This window comes from Nyctereutes procyonoides, unplaced genomic scaffold, assembly GCF_905146905.1.
Source record: "Nyctereutes procyonoides isolate TBG_1078 unplaced genomic scaffold, NYPRO_anot_genome, whole genome shotgun sequence".
Lineage (NCBI taxonomy): Eukaryota > Metazoa > Chordata > Mammalia > Carnivora > Canidae > Nyctereutes > Nyctereutes procyonoides.
In genome coordinates this window covers 23,701,598-23,724,152 of record NW_026575135.1, presented here as the reverse complement: position 1 = coordinate 23,724,152, position 22,555 = coordinate 23,701,598, and the positions used below count along the sequence as shown (strand labels likewise).

The 22,555-nt window shown below is 41.7% G+C and overlaps 1 protein-coding gene and 1 non-coding gene across 2 annotated transcripts in view; both read right to left on the bottom strand.

Annotated features, from left to right (window-relative positions):
* Positions 1-22,555, bottom strand: part of UBAP2 (ubiquitin associated protein 2) — a 122,996-nt gene that overhangs the window by 5,018 nt on the left and 95,423 nt on the right. Inside the window, 11 exon segments of the mRNA XM_055302448.1 lie at positions 226-273; positions 551-642; positions 1,479-1,674; positions 6,586-6,655; positions 7,598-7,781; positions 11,168-11,207; positions 13,569-13,782; positions 15,129-15,298; positions 15,905-16,179; positions 18,836-18,907; positions 18,910-19,048. Of these exon segments, the coding sequence (XP_055158423.1) occupies positions 226-273; positions 551-642; positions 1,479-1,674; positions 6,586-6,655; positions 7,598-7,781; positions 11,168-11,207; positions 13,569-13,782; positions 15,129-15,298; positions 15,905-16,179; positions 18,836-18,907; positions 18,910-19,048 (1,500 nt within the window).
* Positions 8,416-8,497, bottom strand: LOC129495319 (small nucleolar RNA SNORD121A). The gene has a single exon (XR_008661489.1). It is a non-coding gene; the product is annotated as a small nucleolar RNA SNORD121A (small nucleolar RNA).

Genomic DNA, 22,555 nt, shown 5'->3' with positions numbered 1-22,555 from the left:
AAAGGACCCACATTTAGTAGGGAGTACTGCCTCCTAGCTCCCTAGAGGTCCCAATGGTCTCCAAGTTCCCCAGTAAGCACAGGACACTCATATGCCCAGCTACAGTGGCAAGAGGCACAACCTTCAAATGCAAGTAGCTTTCCCGGCAGAATGGTAATGAGGGTCTAGGGAGGAAAGACCCGTGAAAGACTGAAGCCTCCCAGCCCCCCACCACATCCCACTCACCATTGGCAGACGTGACTGCAGCATCTGGAGCTCATCATAACCATAGATCTGCGTGAGGAACAAAAAGGGTATTAGGGGCCATGTACCATCCCCTGGGAAGCCCAGGCCCATGTGAGGGCCTAAACAAGGCTGGAAAGATAGGACACACTCAGAAAGGGGACTCAGACCATCTGCTGCAGGAAAAATATGCGAATGGAGTCTAGATGAGGGAGAGATATCAGGGAAGGAGTAGCGGCCCAAGACCCGCCTCACCAGGTCCTGCCAGGTGTCAGCTCCTAAGGCCACAAGTGCCAGGCAGCCAGGAGCTATACAACCATAAACTCACCGGATAAGCAGGAAGCAGTCCTCCAGGGCCCACGAGGTACTGGTTGTGCAGCAGGGGAGGTACTCCCTGGGGCAGATTAGGTGGTGCTTTGCCTGTAAAAGCAAAAATCAAACGAGTGATGACGCCATCACAAAGAGGAAGACAGATGCCTCAGCTTCTGTGGGGAAGGGAGACACTGAGTTCACTGTCACAGTGCTGTCCCATATGGGGCCACCACCAAGAGGAGAGGGCAGCAGCTGAGAGACACAGAGGGCTGTGCCGGGAGGTGGGGGAGACCTGAAGCCTAAGATACCACATTCAGACTCTTTCCATATCAGAGGATTCCATGCCCAGAGAGAAACCCCAACCCTCACCCACTCCTGACTGTCACATTGCCGCAACCTGAACGTAATAAACAATCTGCCTCCTCAGAACAGAATGAAGGCCGGGCAGCGCCAGCAGAGGGGGGCAGGCTGTGGCAAAGATAGCTTTTAGCAGTTTGCACCAAACCACAGTTTGCTTGGTCTACACAGACTGCCCAGGGCTGGCTGATGGGCTGTGGGTCACACCAAGCAGCCAGAGGGAGCCCAAGATAGCTGTTCCCTGGTCCCTCCATGTCACCAGGCCTGCTTAGCTCCAGAGATGAATGAGGACAGAAAAAGAGAGCAGAGCTACAAGCACAAAGGCTACCAGGAATCCTCCCCAGGGAGGACCCACCCAAAGACTGGTTTCACCCATCCCCACATCATTGCCAGAAGGACTAGGACTCAAGAGGTCAGTGGAACACGAGGACAAGGAGGCAAAGGCAGGGCTGGTGGGAGAACAGGATGTTCCTGTGCTTGTAGCTACCGAGCATGCCCTGCAGCCACGTCCAGGCATCCTCCCTAGGAAGTCGAGCATCACCTTCTAGGGGCAAGGGATAGGTAGGAAAGGTCTAGGGAACACATACCGGAGGTCACCAAGGGCGTGGCCCTGGTACTGCTGCTGGGGGCACTCACAGTGGTCCCGCCCAGGCAGAGGCTGTTAACTGTGTTCATGCTGCTCGGCAGGCTGAGCCCTGAGGACGTGGCACCCGAGGCAGAGGTCGCTGCCGTGGAAAAGGTGGCAGAGGACTGGAGGGAAGGGCCACTCTCCACACTGGCATGCTGGCAAAACAAAAAAGCAAAGGCACATGGACCTGAGGGCAAACAACAATCGTGCAGGAGAACCTGGTCTGGCATCTAGGTCTGCTCACTGCGGACCCCCCTCACTGCAGCTAGATGAGGTCATCAGGACACAACTCGTAAGCTGAATGTCAAGCAAATAACATTGAGCTTTACTGACCAACGCACTCCTAAAAATGATTGCTCAAGCTGTGCTATCTAAAATAAGGCACTATATATATATATATATATATATACATATACATATATATATAGAATAAAAATAAATAAAAATAAATAAAATAAATAAAATAAAATAAATAAAATTAAAATAAAATATAAAATAAAATAAATTTAAAAATAAGATAAAATAAGATAAATAAAATAAAATAAAATAAAAATAAAATAAAAATAAATAAAATAAAATAATAAAAAATAAAATAAAAAATAAAATAAAATAAAAAATAAAAAATAAAATAAAAAAATAAAATAAAAAAATAAAATAAAAATAAAATAAAATAAAATAAAATAAAATAAAATAAAATAAAATAAAATAAAATAAAATAAAATAAAATATAAAATAAAATAAAATAAAATAAAATAAAATAAAATAAAATAAAATAAAATAAAATAATAAAATGGCACAAACACCCCACATAAACCTTAGGTCATATGAGCACAGACCACTGGAATGTGAGGGGACAACCCACCTCAGAGAAAAGCAAACAGTACGGGAATCCCTGGGTAGCTCAGCGGTTGAACGCCGCCTTCGGCCCAGGGCGTGATCCTGGGGTCCTGGGATCAAGTCCCAAATCGGGCTCCCTGCATGGAGCCTGCTTCTCCCTCTGCCTGTGTCTCTGCCTCTCTCTGTGATTCTCATGAATAAATAAATAAAGTGTTTTAAAAAAAGGAAAAAGAAAAGAAAAAAGTCTCAGGAGAGTCAATCACAGCACCACAGGCAGCCGAGCCCAGGTCAGAGCTCTCTAGGACATCCACCTTCTAGTGGGCTTCCTAACTACTCTGATATGGAAGTCACAGGGGCCAAGAGAGGTCACTGCTCCAGAACCTGGGGACACTGTGCAGGCCACCAGGACCTATCTAGAAGGGCACAGCCGGTGTCTCTACCTGTTCAACAGGACTGACCTAGGAAGGAAGGGTGAAACCCAACAAAACTATGAGAGTTCCAAGACCCCTGCCCAGCTGCTCAACTCCAGATAGGAATGAGGTACCAGAAGGGCTTCAAGGGCTGAGGGTGGGTGCAAGAGATACACCTGGTTGGGCAGAACAAGGCCAAGAGGAAGAAAAGACACTGTAAAAACTGAGACTAGCCTCCAAACCAGAGCATGCACAGAATAAAACCAGTCTGGAAACTCCTAGAAAAGAAGCCTCAGGAATAGGAAACCCCAGGAGGAGGAGGACAACCATGCACCTTGCCTTCTACTCCACAGACAGCTCTATGTAAATCCCAGCCTCACAAGCTGCCCTATGTGTCTAGGGCCTTGACCTTAAGGACCTGAAACCCAGAATCCGATCAACAAGGTGAAAATAGCTAAAATCATGGTCTCCTGGAAAAACCCAGGACTCAGCCTAGACTGATGGAAGTTGGAAGACGAGAGCCCAGGAGCAAGGTGAGTCTAGGTTGTTCTGTCCCAGCACCCGTTCCTCGTTCCTCTGCACAGAGCGAGGCTCTGCTACAAAATCAGGAACAGCTCTGACCACTGTGCCTGGGTGTCACTGGTCAAAGAACTTTCAACTCTTACCCACAGAACAAAAAGGTACTATTCCCTAGTCTGAGGAGAGGGGGAAACCACAAAAGAGCAGCTTGCTAGAAAATTAGTTCCTGACTTGCTGAAAGGAACTCAAAGTCACCCAACAATCCTTTCCTAACTCCAAATGGACCTGATAGGGCTCCTGTCCCTGTCCCTCACCTATAAAATCTGAGGGCCACAAGGGGATGGCATAACTAGCCTGTATGCTCACACAGTGTCTCCAATGGGACATTGGAGCCAGCTCCTCAGAAAGGGCCCGGAAAAGAACCGCTGCACCAACCCTTCCACAACAACATAAAGAGCAGGAGAAACACTGACATTTCCTTCATAAACTTCAAGTGGGAAAGACCTAATTATGACAAAGTATAAGATTAATGTATCAAACTATACAGAAGTCAAAAATAAAATGACAAACTGGGGAAAATTATCTGTAACTCCCATCACAAAGGGCAACTTACTAGTCTCCTGAATTATGGAGTGACTAGAGATACCAAGGACCTGACAGAAAAATGAACAAATATGAAGAACTCACTGAAAAAGAAATTTAATGATTTTCTAATATATTATTTAAAAAAAAAATGAGATGTTCAATCCCATTCAATTAAACACTACTGGGCAGCCCAGGTGGCTCAGCGATTTAGCGCCATCTTTAGTCCAGGGCGTGATCCTGGAGCCCCGGGATCGAGTCCCATGTCGGGCTCCCTGCACAGAGCCTGCTTCTCCCTCTGCCTGTGTCTCTGCCTCTCTCTCTGTGTGTGTCTCTACGAATAAAGAAAATCTTTTTTAAAAATTTAAAAAAAAAAAACAACACTGTACTGATAAGGTCATTTTTCAATTAACACATCGGAAACATAAAAATATTTGATAACACAATCTCAGGAGGCAGTTGAGGAAACAGTACATTTCCTTCATTGCCATCAGGAGGTAAATAGGTTAGAATCATTGTGCAGAGCAATTTGGCAATTTGTATAAAATGTCAAACGCCTGGGGATTCGACTTCCAAGACTGTCCCTGAAGACATTGCTGCACACATGAAGCAACACAGGTAGAAAGTTATCAAATGCAACATTGTTTGTGGTATTCAAGACAAAAAATGGCCCTCCAGCTCCATCAGTGAAAGAGTAATTTAAGAATGTGATGTAGTGGAGCTATAGGAAAAGACAATCTATGTTCCAACACAGAAATACCTCTCAGAGATGTTAAATGAGGGAAATGTTGAAGGACACTATCTAGGGAATACTCTCATATATATTACAGTAAAAATAAATGAAAGCAAAAGGGCAAGAGGCGGAGGGAAAGGGACTTTGTACAGGTACTTCCTATTTTATGGGTTTTTAAAAAAAATTTTTTTTTAAAATAAAATAAAATAAAAATAGAAATAAAAATAAAATTTTGGCAGATCAAGAAAATAGCGGGAAGAGGGATAGAACCAAGTAGACGAGATACAGAAAAACATTTCAGGGACGCCGGGATGACTCAGTGGTTTAGCACCTGCCTTTGGCCCAGGGCGTGATCCTGGAGATCAGGGATGGAGTCCCATGTCAGGCTCCCTGCAGGACTTGATCTTGTAAATCATTGTAAATATTAGCAATGTGGCAAATTCGGTACATAACAAAGTATAGGAGGCATTTCTGACTGTGGCTGTTTGTGCTGTATGATCTGGAGTTTCTTGCTGAGACACGGAGTGTAGTTAACCCATGCAACAAGAACACTGGCTCCAATGCACGAGTGGCAGGGGGACAGGAGGCCAGTTATCTAGTGCTCATGATGGGGACTATCCATAGCTCCCAGCAGCCAAATGAGGGGTTGGGGGCACACGCAGGGGGCCAAGCACTTACTCCAAGGGCAGAGAGGTCCACACTATGCTCTGCTATATATTTTATGACGAGAATTATACGCAAGATTTCACTAGGAAAACCCGAGTTTGAAAACCACAGCGTTAGCCACATCCTGATAGAGAGAGCTGACTTTTCGCCATCACTTGCATTCCATAGCAAATGACTTCTTCAAGAAAACAAATTTCCCGTATTTCCAATCTCTCCTATTGATCTATACCCCAAACATCCTTCCCTGCTTGGGGATCCATCTCCTGTCATCTCCCAGGAGAAGGACTTTGTGTTTGTTCTCAGTATATCTATCTGCCTCCCTTATGCTCAGGTTCCGCCAACCTGAGTTCAGCACCCCACTATCACCCTGGCTCTTCATCATCTCCTCACCTTTCATTCCTCCACCCACCACAAGCTACACAGACCCACCACTGAAATTGTGCTCCCAACTCCACACCCTGAAAAGCTACACTTCGATAACTGTCACTTAAGGTTATGTGGCATATCAGGACCCTTGCCAACGGTACCCCCTTGACTTCCATTCTTGCCTCTCCACACTCCAGGCTTCCTTCTTCACTATCAACCTTCTCAAAGTCTGCCTCTAAGCTGGGGAAGATGGCATGAGATGGCACAGAGGAGGGGTGGACAGAATACCTAATGCCACAACAAGGAAAGTCCCCGTGACTACCAACAAACTGGGATGCAGTTACACCGACTGGGCTAAGAGCCAGGGTTCTTGGTCTCAGAGAGGGAGATGTACATGTGGCAAAGGGCAGCAAGCCCTCACAGAAGCTCTCCAAACATTCTCCCTACAATGGACTTCACCAAGTAACATAAGGTTATCTAGAACACTGCTCTGGATTCAACCTGACTTTTGGTGGAGCACAAGCTGAAGTTAGCAATAAGCCTACTTTCCTCTAAAAAGCTTACAAATAAAAAAAAATAAAAATAAATAAAAATAAAAAGCTTACAAATATCTCAAACATGACCAACCCTAGACTAGGTTCAACGTCTCCTCTAACATACAGGGAGCTCAGTGAATGCTTAGGAACAAATCCAGCTCTAACAGCCCTGGCGATCACAGATCAACTCTGGAGAAGAATTCCTCCACAGAAGTACCAGGGTAGGAAGCAAGAAGTCCTCCATGGTGCCTGGGAAAATCAAGAGCTCAAACCACATACCTAGACTGAGATAATACCGAAGCAATTTGAAATTATCTCAGACATTCCAAACCCACAAACCAAAACCCCACATGCACATAACTAAGCTGTAAGCTCACTGAACAGGGCTGGGAATGAGGGGATGCAGTAGACACTTACTGTGTGTGATGTGCTGGAGGAGAGCGCTGCATGTGCAGAAGAGAGGCTGCTCTGATGGCTGGAGAGTGAACTAGAAGACAAAACAGAGCACCACGTGTCCACTCCACTGAGTCATCCCACAGGAGAGGCACATGTGTCCAAGTGGGCTAGAAAGAAGTTTGCCCTATCCCTCCAAGGGGAGCCCTTTACACCCATCATTTATCATCACCTTGGAGCCCAGACCAGGTGTTTGGATGTTTAGAAATGATCTAAAGGGTCATTTTCCATGAGGATACAGGCATCATGGCCTGGGAAATCTCCAGAGCCAGCTTCAGTCAACTAAAATCATCTGCTCTTTAGACTGATAAAAGAAAAAAAACGGGACGGCACTTACAACACTGCCAGCCATGGAGACCCCATTCAATCTGTGTGCAAGGGAAGAAAGTTTCTATTTCAACCCACCAATGCCAGAGCCAGAGCCTGACTTCTCATCAAATCCAGAATTCAAATCAAATGCTTTTCTTCCTGACTATAGGGAGGGGAAAAGGTATACTCTACTCTGAAGATATAGGATGATGGCAAAATAAAACCCATTCTCTCTTATATTCTGTTCTAATAATTCAATCTCTGAAGCCACAACATGAGCAAGTGAAAGACCTGCTCAAAACTGAAACTTCATTCTCACTTCACATCCCAGTGACTCAAGCCCAGAGCTGGGGGGAGATGCCAGACTCAGGGAACACTCCTGAGGAGTCCAAGAGTTAGCAGCAGTGACCCCCTGGCTCCACCCCATTCCTAGGGGCCCCAGTGCTCTGTGACTGCAGGGGCATTACAAGTAGGCAAGTTTACACATCTGGTGCTTCTGAGACCAGGCCCAGCCAAAACCTACGCACTGCAGCTTTATCACAAAAAGCCAGGCCATCATGCTGGGGGCAACAAAAGGATTTCGTTCATTGCAAATGCTTTCTACAAGGGTTCATCCAGGACTTCATCCCAGTGTGCCTCTCATTCTGGGCATGTATTTTCCCCATACCTGCTAAGCTGAGAAAGGGGACTGCTGGACAAGTCACCAGGCTGGGACATGGAGGGCAAAGTGGCAGTGTGCTGAGATGCAGAGGGCAGAAGCGTAGTGCAGGAAGTGGTGCTGGGCAGGGAGCCCACAGATGGGAGGGCGGAGGGAGGGTCTGTTGTCTTTGGAGCTGGAACGGATGAAGTAGCTGTAAGAAAAGATCAGTTAGCTCTAGAACCAATCATGAGTATCTGAAATACACTCAATATCTTGTGACATGGCAGGTTCAGTTTGAGAAACATATAGTTACATTCTCTGGGGATAATGCCCAAGTATTTGCTGTCAAATATGACCAGTAAAAGTGAAAAAAAAAACATGACATGATGGTAAGACAAACAGCATGTGACAAAGCGTAGGAAAAGATAGCTTTATAATTGCAAACTATCCCATAATGTGGATGTACTACTCCTAACTAAAGGAAGCTGACGCTGAGCTGCACCAGAAGGGGCAAGAGGCTCTGAGATTGATATACAGAATTAGAATATGAGGCAAATCTCAAAAGGCAAAACAAGGAACAGTACAAATTTGGTGGGCAAGATCATCAAAGAATTAGGTCTTTACCTCTATCCAGTATCCCATCAGGCTGACCTGGGAAAGCTTACAGCCAATTCAGGGCAAATGGGGGTTGGGAATTCAGGGTACATATACACTGGGGAGTGTATATGCCACTATCCAACACCTACTTTCACACATTCAGTGAGTATTTCCTTAAACAAAACCCTCAGAGCACCTAAGGAGTTTATTAGGCTTCCCAAAGAACACAAATATGATCAATCCTAGCTGTAGAAAAGACTCAGTTTTAGTTCGATCCACACATACAACTCAGATATGTGCTTGGAAATAAAGCATCATTGTCTTTTCCAGTTAGGAAGAGCAACCTTCACCTACCTGCAGGACTCCCTTGGAGCCCAAAGGAAAACATGATAGTCTCTAAAAAGGAGGATTTGAAAACAAATACAGATAGCAACAGGATCAATACAAAACTTAGTCCATTTTCTTAGAGTTATTTCTATTTCTTAGAGTTAATTGCAATTATAAAGCAATTAGAATCCACCTTGAGGATTAACTTTTATGGACAGTCTATTCCAAACATGACAAATGTTGTTACAGATACAAGATAAAAAGACCACAGATGCCCTTGACCCAAAACTCAGACCCCATAAGTTACCTCCCTATGTTTTGGGTGACAATAGTAAGTTCACAAGAAGCCTCTCAAAGAATAGGAGGTGGAGGGGAGTATGAGGAGGAAACACAGATGAAGACAAAAACCTATCTAAAATGCACACTAGGTTTTCCAGACATTTCATATCTTACTATCTCATTTAAAACCTCCACATAGGGGCACCTGGGTGGCTCAGCTGGTTTAGTGTCTGGATCTTGATTTCAGCTTAAATCATTAAATCAGCTTAAATCATCTCAGGGTTTTGAGATGGAGCCTTGCATGGGGCTCTGTGCTGGGTATGGAGCCTGCTTAAGATCCTACTCCCCCGCCTCTCTGCTCTTCCCCCACCACTAAAAAAAAATAAAATCCAAACTCCAAATAATCAGGGAACCTGGCTGGCTCAGCTGGTGGAATGTTTGACTCCCAATCTCGGGGTTTAAGCTTCACATGGGGTGTAGAGATATTTTTTTTAATTTATTTATGATAGTCACACACACACACACACACACACACACAGAGAGAGAGAGAGAGAGAGAGAGAGAGAGGCAGAGACATAGGCAGAGGGAGAAGCAGGCCCCATGCACCGGGAGCCTGACGTGGGATTCGATCCTGGGTCTCCAGGATCACGCCCTGGGCCAAAGGCAGGCGCCAAACCACTGCGCCACCCAGGGATCCCGGATGTAGAGATATTTTTTTTTTAATTTGTTTTTTTTTTTTTTTTTTTTTTAAAAAAAAGGTCTCCAATAATCTAGGACACCTCTATGTGTTCTCACAATCTCACATGCCTATACTAAAGAAACTTGTCAGGACACGTGGGTGGCTCAGCTGTTGAGCATCTGCCATTGGCTCAGAGCATGATCCCGGAGTCCTGGGATTGAGTCCTGCGCACTGGGTTCCCTGTGAGGAGCCTGCTTCTACCTCTGCCTATGTCTCTGCCTCTCTCTCTCATGAACAAGTAAAATCTTTAAAGAAAAGAAACTTGCCACCAAAGCTTATGGAATGAGAGTGTTCTCTGACATCAGAAGTTCTCTAAGTTATCAATGTACTTCCAAATAGCTCTGGCAGCCCAGCAGTAGCAAAATCAATTCTGGGTAAATCACATATGACACTTTATCTTATTATTTTATTTTTAAGGACTTTATTTATTCATGAGAGCCACGGAGAGAGAGAGAGACACATAGACATAGAGGGAGAAGCAGGCTCCACGCGCCACCCAGGGATCTCCGCATAGGACACTTTAATTCCAAATGAGGCCGATAAGATTCCATGTCCACACTCCCAAAATCCCAAATAAAAGCAGTCTTTCTGGCCTCTCTACTCAATAGTGGATACCCACTTGCCTTATTGCATAATGAAGGAAAATCATCATTAACAATAAAAGACAATTAAGCCAAGAACAAAGGAAAAAAACTAATGGGGATTCAGCTGTACCAACATCTCCAGGGATTACTGAACTTACCAGAATCAGAAGAGGATCCCTCATTTTTTTCCCAAGTGTTTACAGTGAGGAGTATTTGACCTCTTTTCTTTTTTTTTTTTTAAAGATTTATTTATTTATGATAGACATGGGGGGGGGGGCAGAGACACAGGAGGAGGGTGAAGCAGGCTTCATGCCAGGAGCCCGATGAGGGACTCAATCCCGGGATTCCAGGATCGCGCCCTGGGCCAAAGGCAGACGCTAAACCGCTGAGCCACCCAGGGATCCCCTTGACCTCTTTTCTATACAATAGTCCACTAGATCATGAAGGCAATGAGCACGTGTTTTCTGAATTAGTACACCAAATTTTTGCTTTAAAAGTCCTTTATAATATTGAAGAGTTCTTTGACTATACTGGAACCTGTACTTCTAAGCAAAGCATCTTTTAAATCCATACTACACTCTATACGTGGGGTGCAGTCGACTAGAACAGAATAATATGAAGCTATCACCTCATTCTTGCTATAGTTATGATATTTCTCATAATACCATCAGCTATAACCTACTCAACACGGGAATCTCTAGCTGAACTTGCAAGCCCTGCCCAAAAAAGGATACCAATGTGATGGATCAAAAGTAACTATCAGAAAAAAATGCAGGGACTCCTGGGTGGCTCAGTGGTTAAGTGTCTGCCTTTGGCTCAGGGTGTGATCCCAGGGTCCTGGAATTGAGTCCCACATCAGGCTCCCCATAGGGGGCCTGCTTCTCTCTCTGCCTGTATCTCTGCCTCTCTCAGTGTCCCTCATGAATAAATAAAATCTTTTTTAAAGAAAATGAAAAAGGACTAAAATTTGCAGAATTAGTCACTGACCTGTTGTTTTCTCCATATTACCTATATACTCTTTTTGTTTGGTTTCCACCAGCCAAAACAAGAACTGCTACCTTATATACTTACTGTCTATTGTCTGCTGACTTCGACCACCACCATGTCCATTCTGTAAGGAAGAGAAAAGAAAGTTAACCCACAAAAATCAAATGGCAACTTAGTGGAAATTCTATTGGAATTTAGCCAGAAACATATGAAGTACAGATTAATCAAGAAACAATGGCTTGGGACAGCTGTGGTGGCGCAGCGGTTTAGCGCCGCCTGCAGCCCGGGGTGTGATCCTGAAGACCCAGGATCGAGTCCCACATCAGGCTCCTTGCATGGAGCCTGCTTGTCCCTCTGCCTCTGTGTGTGTGTGTGTCTCATGAATAAATAAATAAAATCTTTTAAAAAATAAAATAAAATTCCAAAGACTGAGTTAACATATTTAAAAAAAAAAAAGAATGGCTTGTTTTGTTTCTTAAAGGATTTACTGTTAATAAATCCCAAGGAGCTGACATTTTTAAAAACTAGATTGAGTATTTAGGGAAGTAAAAAGGGCAGAACATAAGACTCATAACACAAGAAACAATGAAACAGTCCTAAAAATTATTAAGCAGTACAAAAAAGCTTAGGAACTCATTATACTGAAATCACTACGCCTTTCTATCTGATGCACCTCTTGTCTCCTGGGTACCACCATGCAAGAGAAAAATGTTTCCAAATTAAATGCAACACTTGATTCTTAGAGAAAAAGAGATGTTACTTTGAAACATGGCTTTTCTGACTGGGCAGGAAAAGAGCAGAATAGCAGAGTGTGATAGTACCAAAAGAGCAGAATCTGAAAACTAGTTTGTATTAACTATAGGCATTTCATTGGAATCAAGACACACAGAAGGAGGCATCCTAACAAGGAAAATTTCCGCACACTGAGCATGGGAGACAGGTATATAGTGAATAACAGTGGAGCCTACAAGACTCACACAGTATCCCTGGATGGAAGAAGGAAGCGGACATAAATTTCCTTCTTACAAATGTCAAAACTACTAAAGACAAACCTAATAAATGTTGCCTCTTTATTAACCCAAATCCAGTACAATTTCTGTTCAAGAAATCTTAATTACAACATATTTTTTCCTTACAACAATTTGAAATTATTTACAAGAAATATAGACAATAAAACATTTTAACTTTGAAAAGAAAAACAAAAATTAGTTAAAATATAAGACTGAGTGGGGCACCTGGGTGGCTCAGTCGGTTAAGCATCTGCCTCTGCTCAGGTCATGATCCCTGGGTCTTGGGATCGAGCCCCACATGAGGCTACCCAGAGCCTGCTTCTCCCTCTCCCTCAGCCTGCCGGTCACCCTGCTTATGCGCAATTAGATAGAGCAAGCAAGCACAGACAACAAACTGAAACAACATGTGAACTACACTATTTGGGGTGGGGGTAATTCTAAGCAGAAGAATGGTGGGAGTAGCAAAAGTAAAGTACTGAAAGGTCAGGAGATATCAGAAATCTGCAGGGTCTCAGCTCAACTAGCCAAGCAAAGAATGAGCTGAGCAATGAAATGAGCAAGCAATGTATGAGGTGAAATCAGGGCTTCAGTTGAGAAGTTGAGCAAATGACAGAGACATAGCTTAGCATATCGTCTTATGTTTTTTTTAATTTATGTTTTAAAAACTACAGCCCAGTACTATACAAGAAAATATTCTGCAATAAAGGGAATATTCTATATAAACCAGTGTGTGTTCCTATACTGTAGCCACTATAGGTATTGAGCATTTAAAATGCGCTTTGTATGTCTGAGGTACCAGAACTGTAGTTGTTTAAGTCAACTACAATTTTAACCATATATATTAACTAGAATTTAAATAAAAAATTGAAATAAAAAAAATTAAGTAGCTCTCTCAGGACACCTGGGTGGCTCAGTGGTTGAGCATCTATCTGCCTTCGGCTCAGGCCATGATCCCAGGGTCCTGGGATTGAGTCCCACATCGGGTTCCCCTTGGTGAGCCTGCTTCTCCCTCTGTCTGTGTCTCTGCCTCTCTCTGTGCGTCTCTCATGAAGAAATATTTTTAAAAAATAAATAATAAAGTAGCTCTCACCAGTAATACTTGAACATCTCCACCTTACAGAAAACTTAGATATTACAAGTAAGACTAAGATGTGCTCCCCCCGGCACCTGCTCCAACACCCCATATAAAGCACTATGGACAACTTGGGATGTATCCTTATGCTATCCTTAAACTAAGCTTTTGGGTCCATTCACACATTCCTGTGCATGGGTGCTTGAAATGCATATTTCATACCGCGTGTCCACTATTAGCAAACTCAATAAACTTTAAGGATTTTATTCCAAAGGTTAGCCAATTTCTAGGGGTGTCAGGCTGGCTCAGACAGTAGAGCATGTGACTCTTGATCTTGGGGTCTTCAGTCTGAGCCCCACATTAGGTGGAGAGATAACTTGAAGAAACCTGCCAGACCAATTACCGTGATGGTTCCTGGAGCTGACTCCGATGGACTCACAGAGCTTTGGTATGCAATTCTGTTATGCACAGAACTCTGGTCATAGGAGGAAGACGTTGTTACTGGACTAGTGGAGCTCAGTGATGAGCTGGTCAGACTGGAAGAGGTAATGACTGAAGTTGTATAGGTGGAGTTCTGTACTGCACTGGTCATTGGTAGAGAGGTATTCAAAGAATCACTAGAAAGAATAAAAAGATTTAGACATGAATTTCTCACTTTACATGGCTTGATCAAGTAAAACTATTTCATCACTTTATTGCTATATTATAAATTAAATAAACATGTCTGTACCTACACATTTATACTATTGCCATATTTACCTGTATTAAAGATGTAAATTCAAAATATCCCTCCCCTACCAATCAGACCCACCTAATTTATATGACAAGCAAAGGGACATCTTTAAGAATCCATAAAGAATCCAGAAGTCTAAAACCATTTTTAGAAAAGAGTAAATATCAGGTGTTAGCTCTGGAGAGTGGAAAAATTAATAAAATCTAAAACCTGGGATTCTCTACTTATAAAACCTAAGTTTCCATTGAAGGAAAAACTGTGTTGGCAAAGATGTACAAGAACTGCATCCCTCATAGATTACTGGTAGGTATGTAAAATGCTGTAGCCACTATGAAGAAAGGTTACTGATTCCTCAAATGGTTAATGTAAGGAAAACTGTATGACCAGTAATTACTAGGGTCTATATCCAAAACAACTGAAAGGACACAAAATTTGTCAATTAATGTTCATAGTACCACAATTCATAATACTCAAAAAGTGGAAACAATCCAAACAACTAATGAATGGATAAACAAAGTGCAAACCAAGTGCGATTTATCTGCACAACGAAATACTATTCAGAAATAAAATGCATACAAACTACAACATGGATGAACCTTGAAAACACTACACCAAGTAAAAAAAGCCAGATACAAAAGGTTACATATTGTATAATTCTTGCTATATGAAATTATCTAGGGGGTACCTAGGTGGCTCAGTGGTTGAGCGTCTGCCTTTAGCTCAGGTTGTGATCCCAGGGTCCTAGGATCAAGTCCCGAATCAAGCTCCCCACAGGGAGCTCTGCCTATGTCTCTGCCTTTCTCTCTGTCTCACATGAATAAAGAAAATTGGAAGAGGAAGAGGAAGGGAGAGGAGGGAGAGGAGGGAGAGGAGGGAGAGGAGGGAGAGGAGAGAAGAGAGAGAGGAGAGAGAAGAGAGAGAAGAGAGGCAAGAAAAGAGAGAAAAGAGAAAGAGACTGACCTGGAATGGGCAAATCCAGAGACAAGAGGATTAGCTGTCAGGGGATGAGGGGATGGGGAAATTGTGAGGGACTGCTAACAGGCAGAGGGTTTCTTCCTAGGGTGATGGAAGAAAAGTTCTGGAATCAGATACTAGTCATTGGTGGGTTTGGTGCACAAACCCACCACCAAAGGGTGTGTTGTCTCCACCAAGTGATTTCTTAGGCTCTATTTTGTTTTACTGCCAACAAAGGACTTAATTCAGTCAAAACCAGGGAAGTTAGTTGTGTACCTTAAAGACTTCGAATACAAGCTGATGGGAATTTGGTTACTATTTTCACTGCTTGTAGTTGATGCAAATTCAGAGAGAGAAGGTTCTGATCCAAATTCCAAGGCGCCAAACTGAACATTTAATCCTGTTATATCTGCTGAACCAGGCATTTCCACTGCAGAAGCTGGGATCTGAAAAAGCAGAGCCACCATGTCAGAGAACAGAGATAAGAGGTTCCGAGTCCCAGAGGCCTATAACAGAACCAAACAAGCACTGGTTTCCCAGAGCACTACACTAGCGCCCTCGAGGAACAAGGAGCAAGAGACCCAACAAAAGAAGGAAAAAAGGAAGGAGCATATTTCAAAAACAAAGAGAAGAGAAAAGAAAAATTAAACATTAGAAACGTCAGTGTCACCAATTGCTTCTTAGAGCAAAGACTAAAGAAACTGTGGCGCTGGTGGTGGGTGAGTGACGGGAGAAGAGTGGGCCTTTGCTGAAAGCGTTATCTAATTAAAGAACCACTTACTCTCTATCTACAAAACACAGCTAAATACACAAGACCAGCAGATTTTCTGAGCCAGATCCTGTAATTTGAATGAACAGTCTCTGTCTCCAACATAAAACCATTCACCCTAATATTAGCCCATCTCTCAGAAATGGCCAACACCTCGTTAAGCAGAGTAAGCTATGTGCTTGAAAAAATTACCATGTCACTGTTTCTGAGACTTACTAACCCAACCCTTGAGGTGTTAAAATACTCCACCACTGGGCCTGTGACCTCTGAATGGAGAACACACCTTAGAAGCTGGAGGTATCCGCCGCTTCGGTAGTTTGATGTGTTTAGGCTGTGGTTGGTGGGTAGACACAGCAATATTTTCTACAGTCATGCTGGGAAGCTGCAAAAGTTTGTTCACAGTGGAGGTACTGTCTCTGGGTGTTGACTCTCGCAGTTTTACCTGGGAAGGAAAGGACTCCAACCCAGGAGGAGGAACAGCAACGGCCTGAGTGTGGTGCTGCTGTCGCTGGCTCAATTGACTAAGAACCGGGGATGGTTCAGGCTGAGATTTGAAGTCTATGAAATATGTAAAGGGAGAGGGAGGGAAAGTAAGCAACAATCAATTATTTAGGAACATGGGTTTGGAGCTCCCTCTTCTACCATGACTGACAGTGAAAGGTTGTAGTCACCATTTGTTTCTCCTAACAATCTTCTACCCCAGTCCCCTAAGTTGGGGGTCTGTGTGATATATTATAACTGGTATATGTTAAGTGGAAAAGGATGCTAATGGGTTTGTAGATAATTTCTTATGCAGAGAAGAGATGCAGTTTACATTAAGACCTACGGAGTGGGTAAGAAGAGCACTAAGTTGCTACACACCAAGCCTTTAACTAACAGAGAACTCTATTTTTATTGCTTTATGGATCTTTAACTAAATTGTTAAAAAAATTTTTTTTCAGAAACATATTTCAATATCCAAAAGGTAAAAAAAAAAAATGTATATGATGAATATAAATCACCCTTTCAACTCTATCCCCAAATTCACTCCAGGTGTCTGCCTCTTATATCCAGTTTCTTGAGTATCTTCAGATACTGTTTCGAAACACACACACACATTATATATCTTGCTCACAATTTGATTTTAAGAAACTGTTCCATATTAACATGTGAAGAGCTACTTCATTTTACAGCCACATAGTAATCCAGAGTATATAGGTATCGATTTTTAAAACTAGTGCTATATTAACAAGCTTTCAGGTTTTCCAGTATCTTGTTAAGAAAAACAACGCTGCAATGAATGTATTTTATGACATTTTGCTTAAGTACAAGTACACCTGTGGGATCAACAGCTAGAATAGAGATACACCTACTTCAAAAAAAAAAAAAAAAGAGAGAGAGAGAGAGATGCTACTTCAAAGAGCTACCCTGTTTTAAGTTTTTATGAACACTTCAAAATTCTTTCAACAGATAGAACATACACTTTTTAACATGCTTTGAATACCAACAACTTTTATCCTTCCTAATTTAAATAATAGAAAATGGCATAAAAGATGAAAATTAAAATAATATAAATCTGATGAATCATCATTTCATATACTCCAGTATTCTTTGCCTATGAACTCTTGCCATACCTCTTTGACCAGTTTTTACCTTGGTTTAGTCTCCTTTATTTATAGTTACTATTTTTTTATAAAGGAAGGTAGCCCTTTGTCTACATGATTTTCAAATCACATAGAAGCTGGCAATTATTTCCAGCGAAGAGCAGGCTAATAAATATTTTAGGCTTTGAAGGCCATCCATTATCGACTACTCAACTCTCCCTTTGTAGACTAAAAGTAGTTGTAAGACAACACCTAACGAATGTCATGGCTGTGTTCCAATAAAACTGTATTTACAGAAACAAGTGAGAAATCCAGTTGAAGGGCTGCCAATCCATGACAGTGTATTTCCATCTTAGATGAATCTATTTTTGGACTTAATATTAGAGATATGTACAAAAGACTGGATTAAAAAAAATAGACTGGATTTATAAGGAATATGGGAATAGCATCTACAAATCTAAAAATTCTTATCACCCATTGCAGTGGGTCTGTAGAAAAAAGTTTACATAGGACTACAGCTGGCATCAGAAATGCCACCTTGTTAAACTGGCTCTTGGCCAGTGTCTAAGAACACAGAATTTTAATATGCTCTAGGCAAAGGTTGCCAGCACTCCTATCAGGTAAGAAGAGTGACTCTGCCTTTAATGTTTGCACAATGCAGTTTACGGTGAACACTAACTCTCCTACTGGGAATGGGGAATTTTGGTATTTACTAGGCAGAGACTAGTTATGTATAACCAGTCCTCCAATAAAAAAAAAAAAAAAAAATCAGTATTAAGGCTCTAATGAATTTCCTAGGTAGACTCCAAACTTGGGGATAGTCTCAGGTACTTCCATAACAACAAATTCTCTTTCAGGAAAGAAATGTGATTTTCCATGTCTTTCATTAAGCCCTAAACATGCCTTGGAAAGCAACACTGTGTTTAATATAACCCTCTGCTATTCCTTAGTACAGTGTGGCATGTGTAAGTTGGTAGAAAATGGGTGAAAACATCCAACTTACACACAGTGCCTTTAAATTATAAACCACTGACATTAATGCTGCACAACAAATCATGGTAGATACATACAAATATTAGAATAAGAAAGCAACCCAGAGGATGTCTTTTAAAATTCCAAATCCCAACTTTGTCCCACCCTACTATAATAGAGCTTAGAAAATTCTACCCAAGCATTTACTCAAAGTGTTATTTCCTGGGTGCCTGAGTGGCTCAGTCGCTTAAGCGTCTGCCTCCAGCTCGGGTCATGATCCCAAGGTCCTGGGAGCAAGTCAGGGAGTCTGCTTTTCTCTCTACCCCTCCCTGCTGCTCATGCTCCCTCTCATGTGCTCTCTCTCAAATAAATAAATAAACCCTTTTTTTTTTAAGTGTTATTTCCTTATATTTTTATGGCTTTACCATACTTTTGCACATCTCTTTAAGGTATGTACTACTACTGCTAATAACAACAAATATATGCAGATATTTATATAATGCAAAGCTGATGGATTTAATTTACAAACTTCACAGAAATTCTCCTAAAAAGAAACATCTCTGGACAAATTCCACATCAGTGTTGACAAGTCAACACACTCTACTATTGTTTAGCATGTCATCACGAGGGGCAAACCACCACAGAAAATGTATACTTACCAAAATGACTAAGGACTGAGGACTGGGAAGTTGAGGGCTTGAGGTCCCAAGAAGAAGTGGTTGTGGGGGACTTGTACTATTCTGCTGTGAACTTGGGGTAGTGGTAAACTGGCCCAAACTTGGAGCTTTCAACTGGTCCAAAATCTGGGAGCTGGTGATGTTTGCCATTTTGGAAGGTGCAAGCTCTCCAAATCCTGAACCAAGGACGGAGGACTTTAAAAGGAAATAAAAGCAAAAATCCTCAGCAATACAAATCTTTTTTTTTTTTTTTAAATTTTTTATTTATGATAGTCACACAGAGAGAGAGAGAGTCAGAGACATAGGCAGAGGGAGAAGCAGGCTCCATGCACCGGGAGCCCGACGTGGGATTCGATCCCGGGTCTCCAGGATCGCGCCCTGGGCCAAAGGCAGGCGCCAAACCCCTGCGCCACCCAGGGATCCCCAGCAATACAAATCTTTACTCCAGACTTTAAACACATCAAGTATTTTTACAAGAATTTTCAAAACCATAACCGAGGACATCTGAATCAATAAAACTCACCTGAGTAAATGCTACATGAAAATACTACTATTCAGCAAAATCTGATTAAATCCAGTAATCTTTCTAGATTCTGATATTAGAGGTTAAAGGGAAGGGGAATATTTTTCCTAGGTTTTAAGACATTGCTTTCTTTTTAAAAGTGAGGTCACAAGTTCATAAACAAAATGCTACTGTTTTTTAAACTAAAGAAAAATATCATGAATTAAATGACAAAGCTTGAGAAACAAAAATACAGCATTTATTTAATATATGAACAACAGTAATCATGTTTAATTAAAATAACTTTGATCACAGAATGGATCAGCGATGTCATCTTGCAAAATAAAATGCAGGTTGCTGCGCTAAATGTTAATATTCTAAAATCAGACAACAAATGACACATAAGGATCTGTTTATTAGGCAAATATCCTGGACACTGCTACATTTATTTCAAGTTGCTGTGATGACTATAAACACCATATACACTCTTTAAGTATACAAAAGAAAATGTTATGTCTCCCCTATCTATCCTGTCAGGTCAGATATTAAGATCCAAAGAGAATGATACACGTAAAGAATGAAACTGGACCACTTTCTAACACCATACACGAAAATAAATTCAAAATGGATTAAAGACGTAAATGTGAGACCTGAAACCATAAAAATCCTAGAAGACAGCATAGGCAGTAATTTCTTAGACATCAGCCGTAGCATTTTTTTGGCTCCATTTCCTAAGGCAAGGGAAATGAAAGCAAAAATAAAGTATTGAGACTACATCAATAATTTAAAAAAAAAAAAAAAAAAAAAGACCCAAGGAGAATGAAAGCCTAGAACCAGTGAACACAGTGGCAGATCAACTGCATTTTTATATATCAAGATCCTTCAGTTTCTGAAAAGAGAAGTTATTTATCAAAAAATAACTTTTGGGGATCCCTGGGTGGTGCAGCGGTTTAGCGCCTGCCTTTGGCCCAGGGCGCGATCCTGGTGACTAGGGATCAAATCCCATGTCGGGCTCCCGGTGCATGGAGCCTGCTTCTCCCTCTGCCTATGTCTCTGCCCCTCTCTCTCTCTCTCTCTCTCTCTCTCTCTCTCTCTCTCTGTGACTATCATAAATAAATTTTAAAAATTTTTAAAAAATAACTTTTGGAAACCATTTAAAAGGTCAAAAACAGAAATGATTTGCATTAAGAGATCAAATGTAGAAGCTGAAATAATTATTTAATAGTATCCAAAGGCATGAAGTATCCCAAATGTTCTAAGGAAATCCAAATTCTCCTGAGTAAAACATTAGACTGTAAGCAGTTATTGCACATCAATCACAGAATCTGCTAACATTTATCACTACTCCAGAATCCTTTATCATGCTGTCCAAAATACCTGCCTTATGTTGCTCCAAGTCCACCGAAACCCAGTTCAAGCCCCCTTGTTATTTAGTAAAAGCTTCCAGGATGATGCTTCTATTCTTCCTCTCTCTTCCTACCTGATCTCTACCTGCATCAGGTAATATTACCAAATGCACTTTCTCTGTGCTTTACACAATGCAATGAAATCAGGGAATCAAGGAGCAGCACTTTGCTTCAGATTAACACTTAGCACAAGACTTCTCAATTTCATGTACATTTCAATCAATGGGGGCTTTAACAATGTGTGTATTAATCCACAAGTATGCATGCACACACATATATACACACACAAGTGCCCAACTTGCAATCTCAAAATTCTGACTTCTTTGGTCTGTGTGGACTCTGGCATTATTTTATTATTATTATTACTGTTGTTATTTACTGAAGTTCTCCACTGACTGTAAAAGTACAGCGGGTTGAGCACCACTGTTGTAATATGCTAAACAACTTATCCCAGTTTCTCAAGGTGTGTTCATTATGAAAGCAAAACACCTGACGGTACTCTTAAAAAAAACCCAACCCTCCGCAGCGGTTTAGCGCCTGCCTTTGGCCCAGGGCGCGATCCTGGAGACCCGGGATCGAATCCCACATCGGGCTCCCGGTGCATGGAGCCTGCTTCTCCCTCTGCCTGTGTCTCTGCCTCTCTCTCTCTCTCTCTCTCTCTGTGACTATCATAAATAAATAAAAATTAAAAAAAAAAAAAAACAACCCAACCCTCATATCCTTAAAAAACAACCAAAAACCCCTCATGTCCAACCAATGTTCCTAAGATTCCAGCAGGTCAGCCTAGACATTACATCAGCATACTAGTAGCAGATGGAAAGGCAAAACAGGAAAAGGACAGGGATGGTTAGATCAAAACTTGAGGATACTGGGGCACCTGGCTGGCTCAGTCAGTGGAAGGTATGTGTAGCTCTTGATCTCAAGGTGATAAATTTGCGCCCCACACTGGGTATAGAGATTACTTTTTAAAAAATTAAATTAAAAAAAACTGAGGTATTATTAGACCCTCTCATGCCTTGGGCTATCCTATTTACTTCATGAACTGATACCGTCTCATATGTAATTATATCAATAACACTAAAAATGTCAAGTTCCCAAGCCAGTTATACACGACATGACATGTCTGTGCAGAGTAGAAGACAGCAATGAAAAGTTTACATATTTAATTCTCTATTAGGGTTCAGCAAATGATTTTTGAGTCAAGCAGGGGAAAAGATTAGATCATATTTCATAAGAAATTGTTTCTCAACCACATTATTTCAGGCAAAACACAGCAAAGCATGAGCCAAAATAATTACCACTAGTGAAAGTTGCTGATCTGTATATGGAGGTATTCCAATCCTCCACCCACATCCCCCAATATCAACTGAGAATTACCTATAGCTGGGGCCTTCACTTTACCATTCTGCAGTTACATTCTTTCACATTCTACGATCTAAGATTTTATTCCTTTCAGCCTATCTTCATATCCTTCTCTACCAGTTCCTGGAGTCCCTTCTGATAGAAACTAAATTCTCATGGGAAGTTAAAGCCAGATATACAAGCAGTAGATGCCCTGGTTTTAATGAAAACATCCATATTAAAAGGGTCTCCATTACAGAGTGGCATTTTAAGAAAAATACACTAATTTCATGAATAACAAAAAAAATGCAAAAAATATAAGCATCTAAGGCAGACTTGGAAAGAACTGTTTTAGCATGATTTTAGCAAGCCAATACTGACAAACATTTGAATTTAACTAAACTGGGAAACAAATGAAAATTTTAATATCATAAGTAACAGACTTTAAAACAA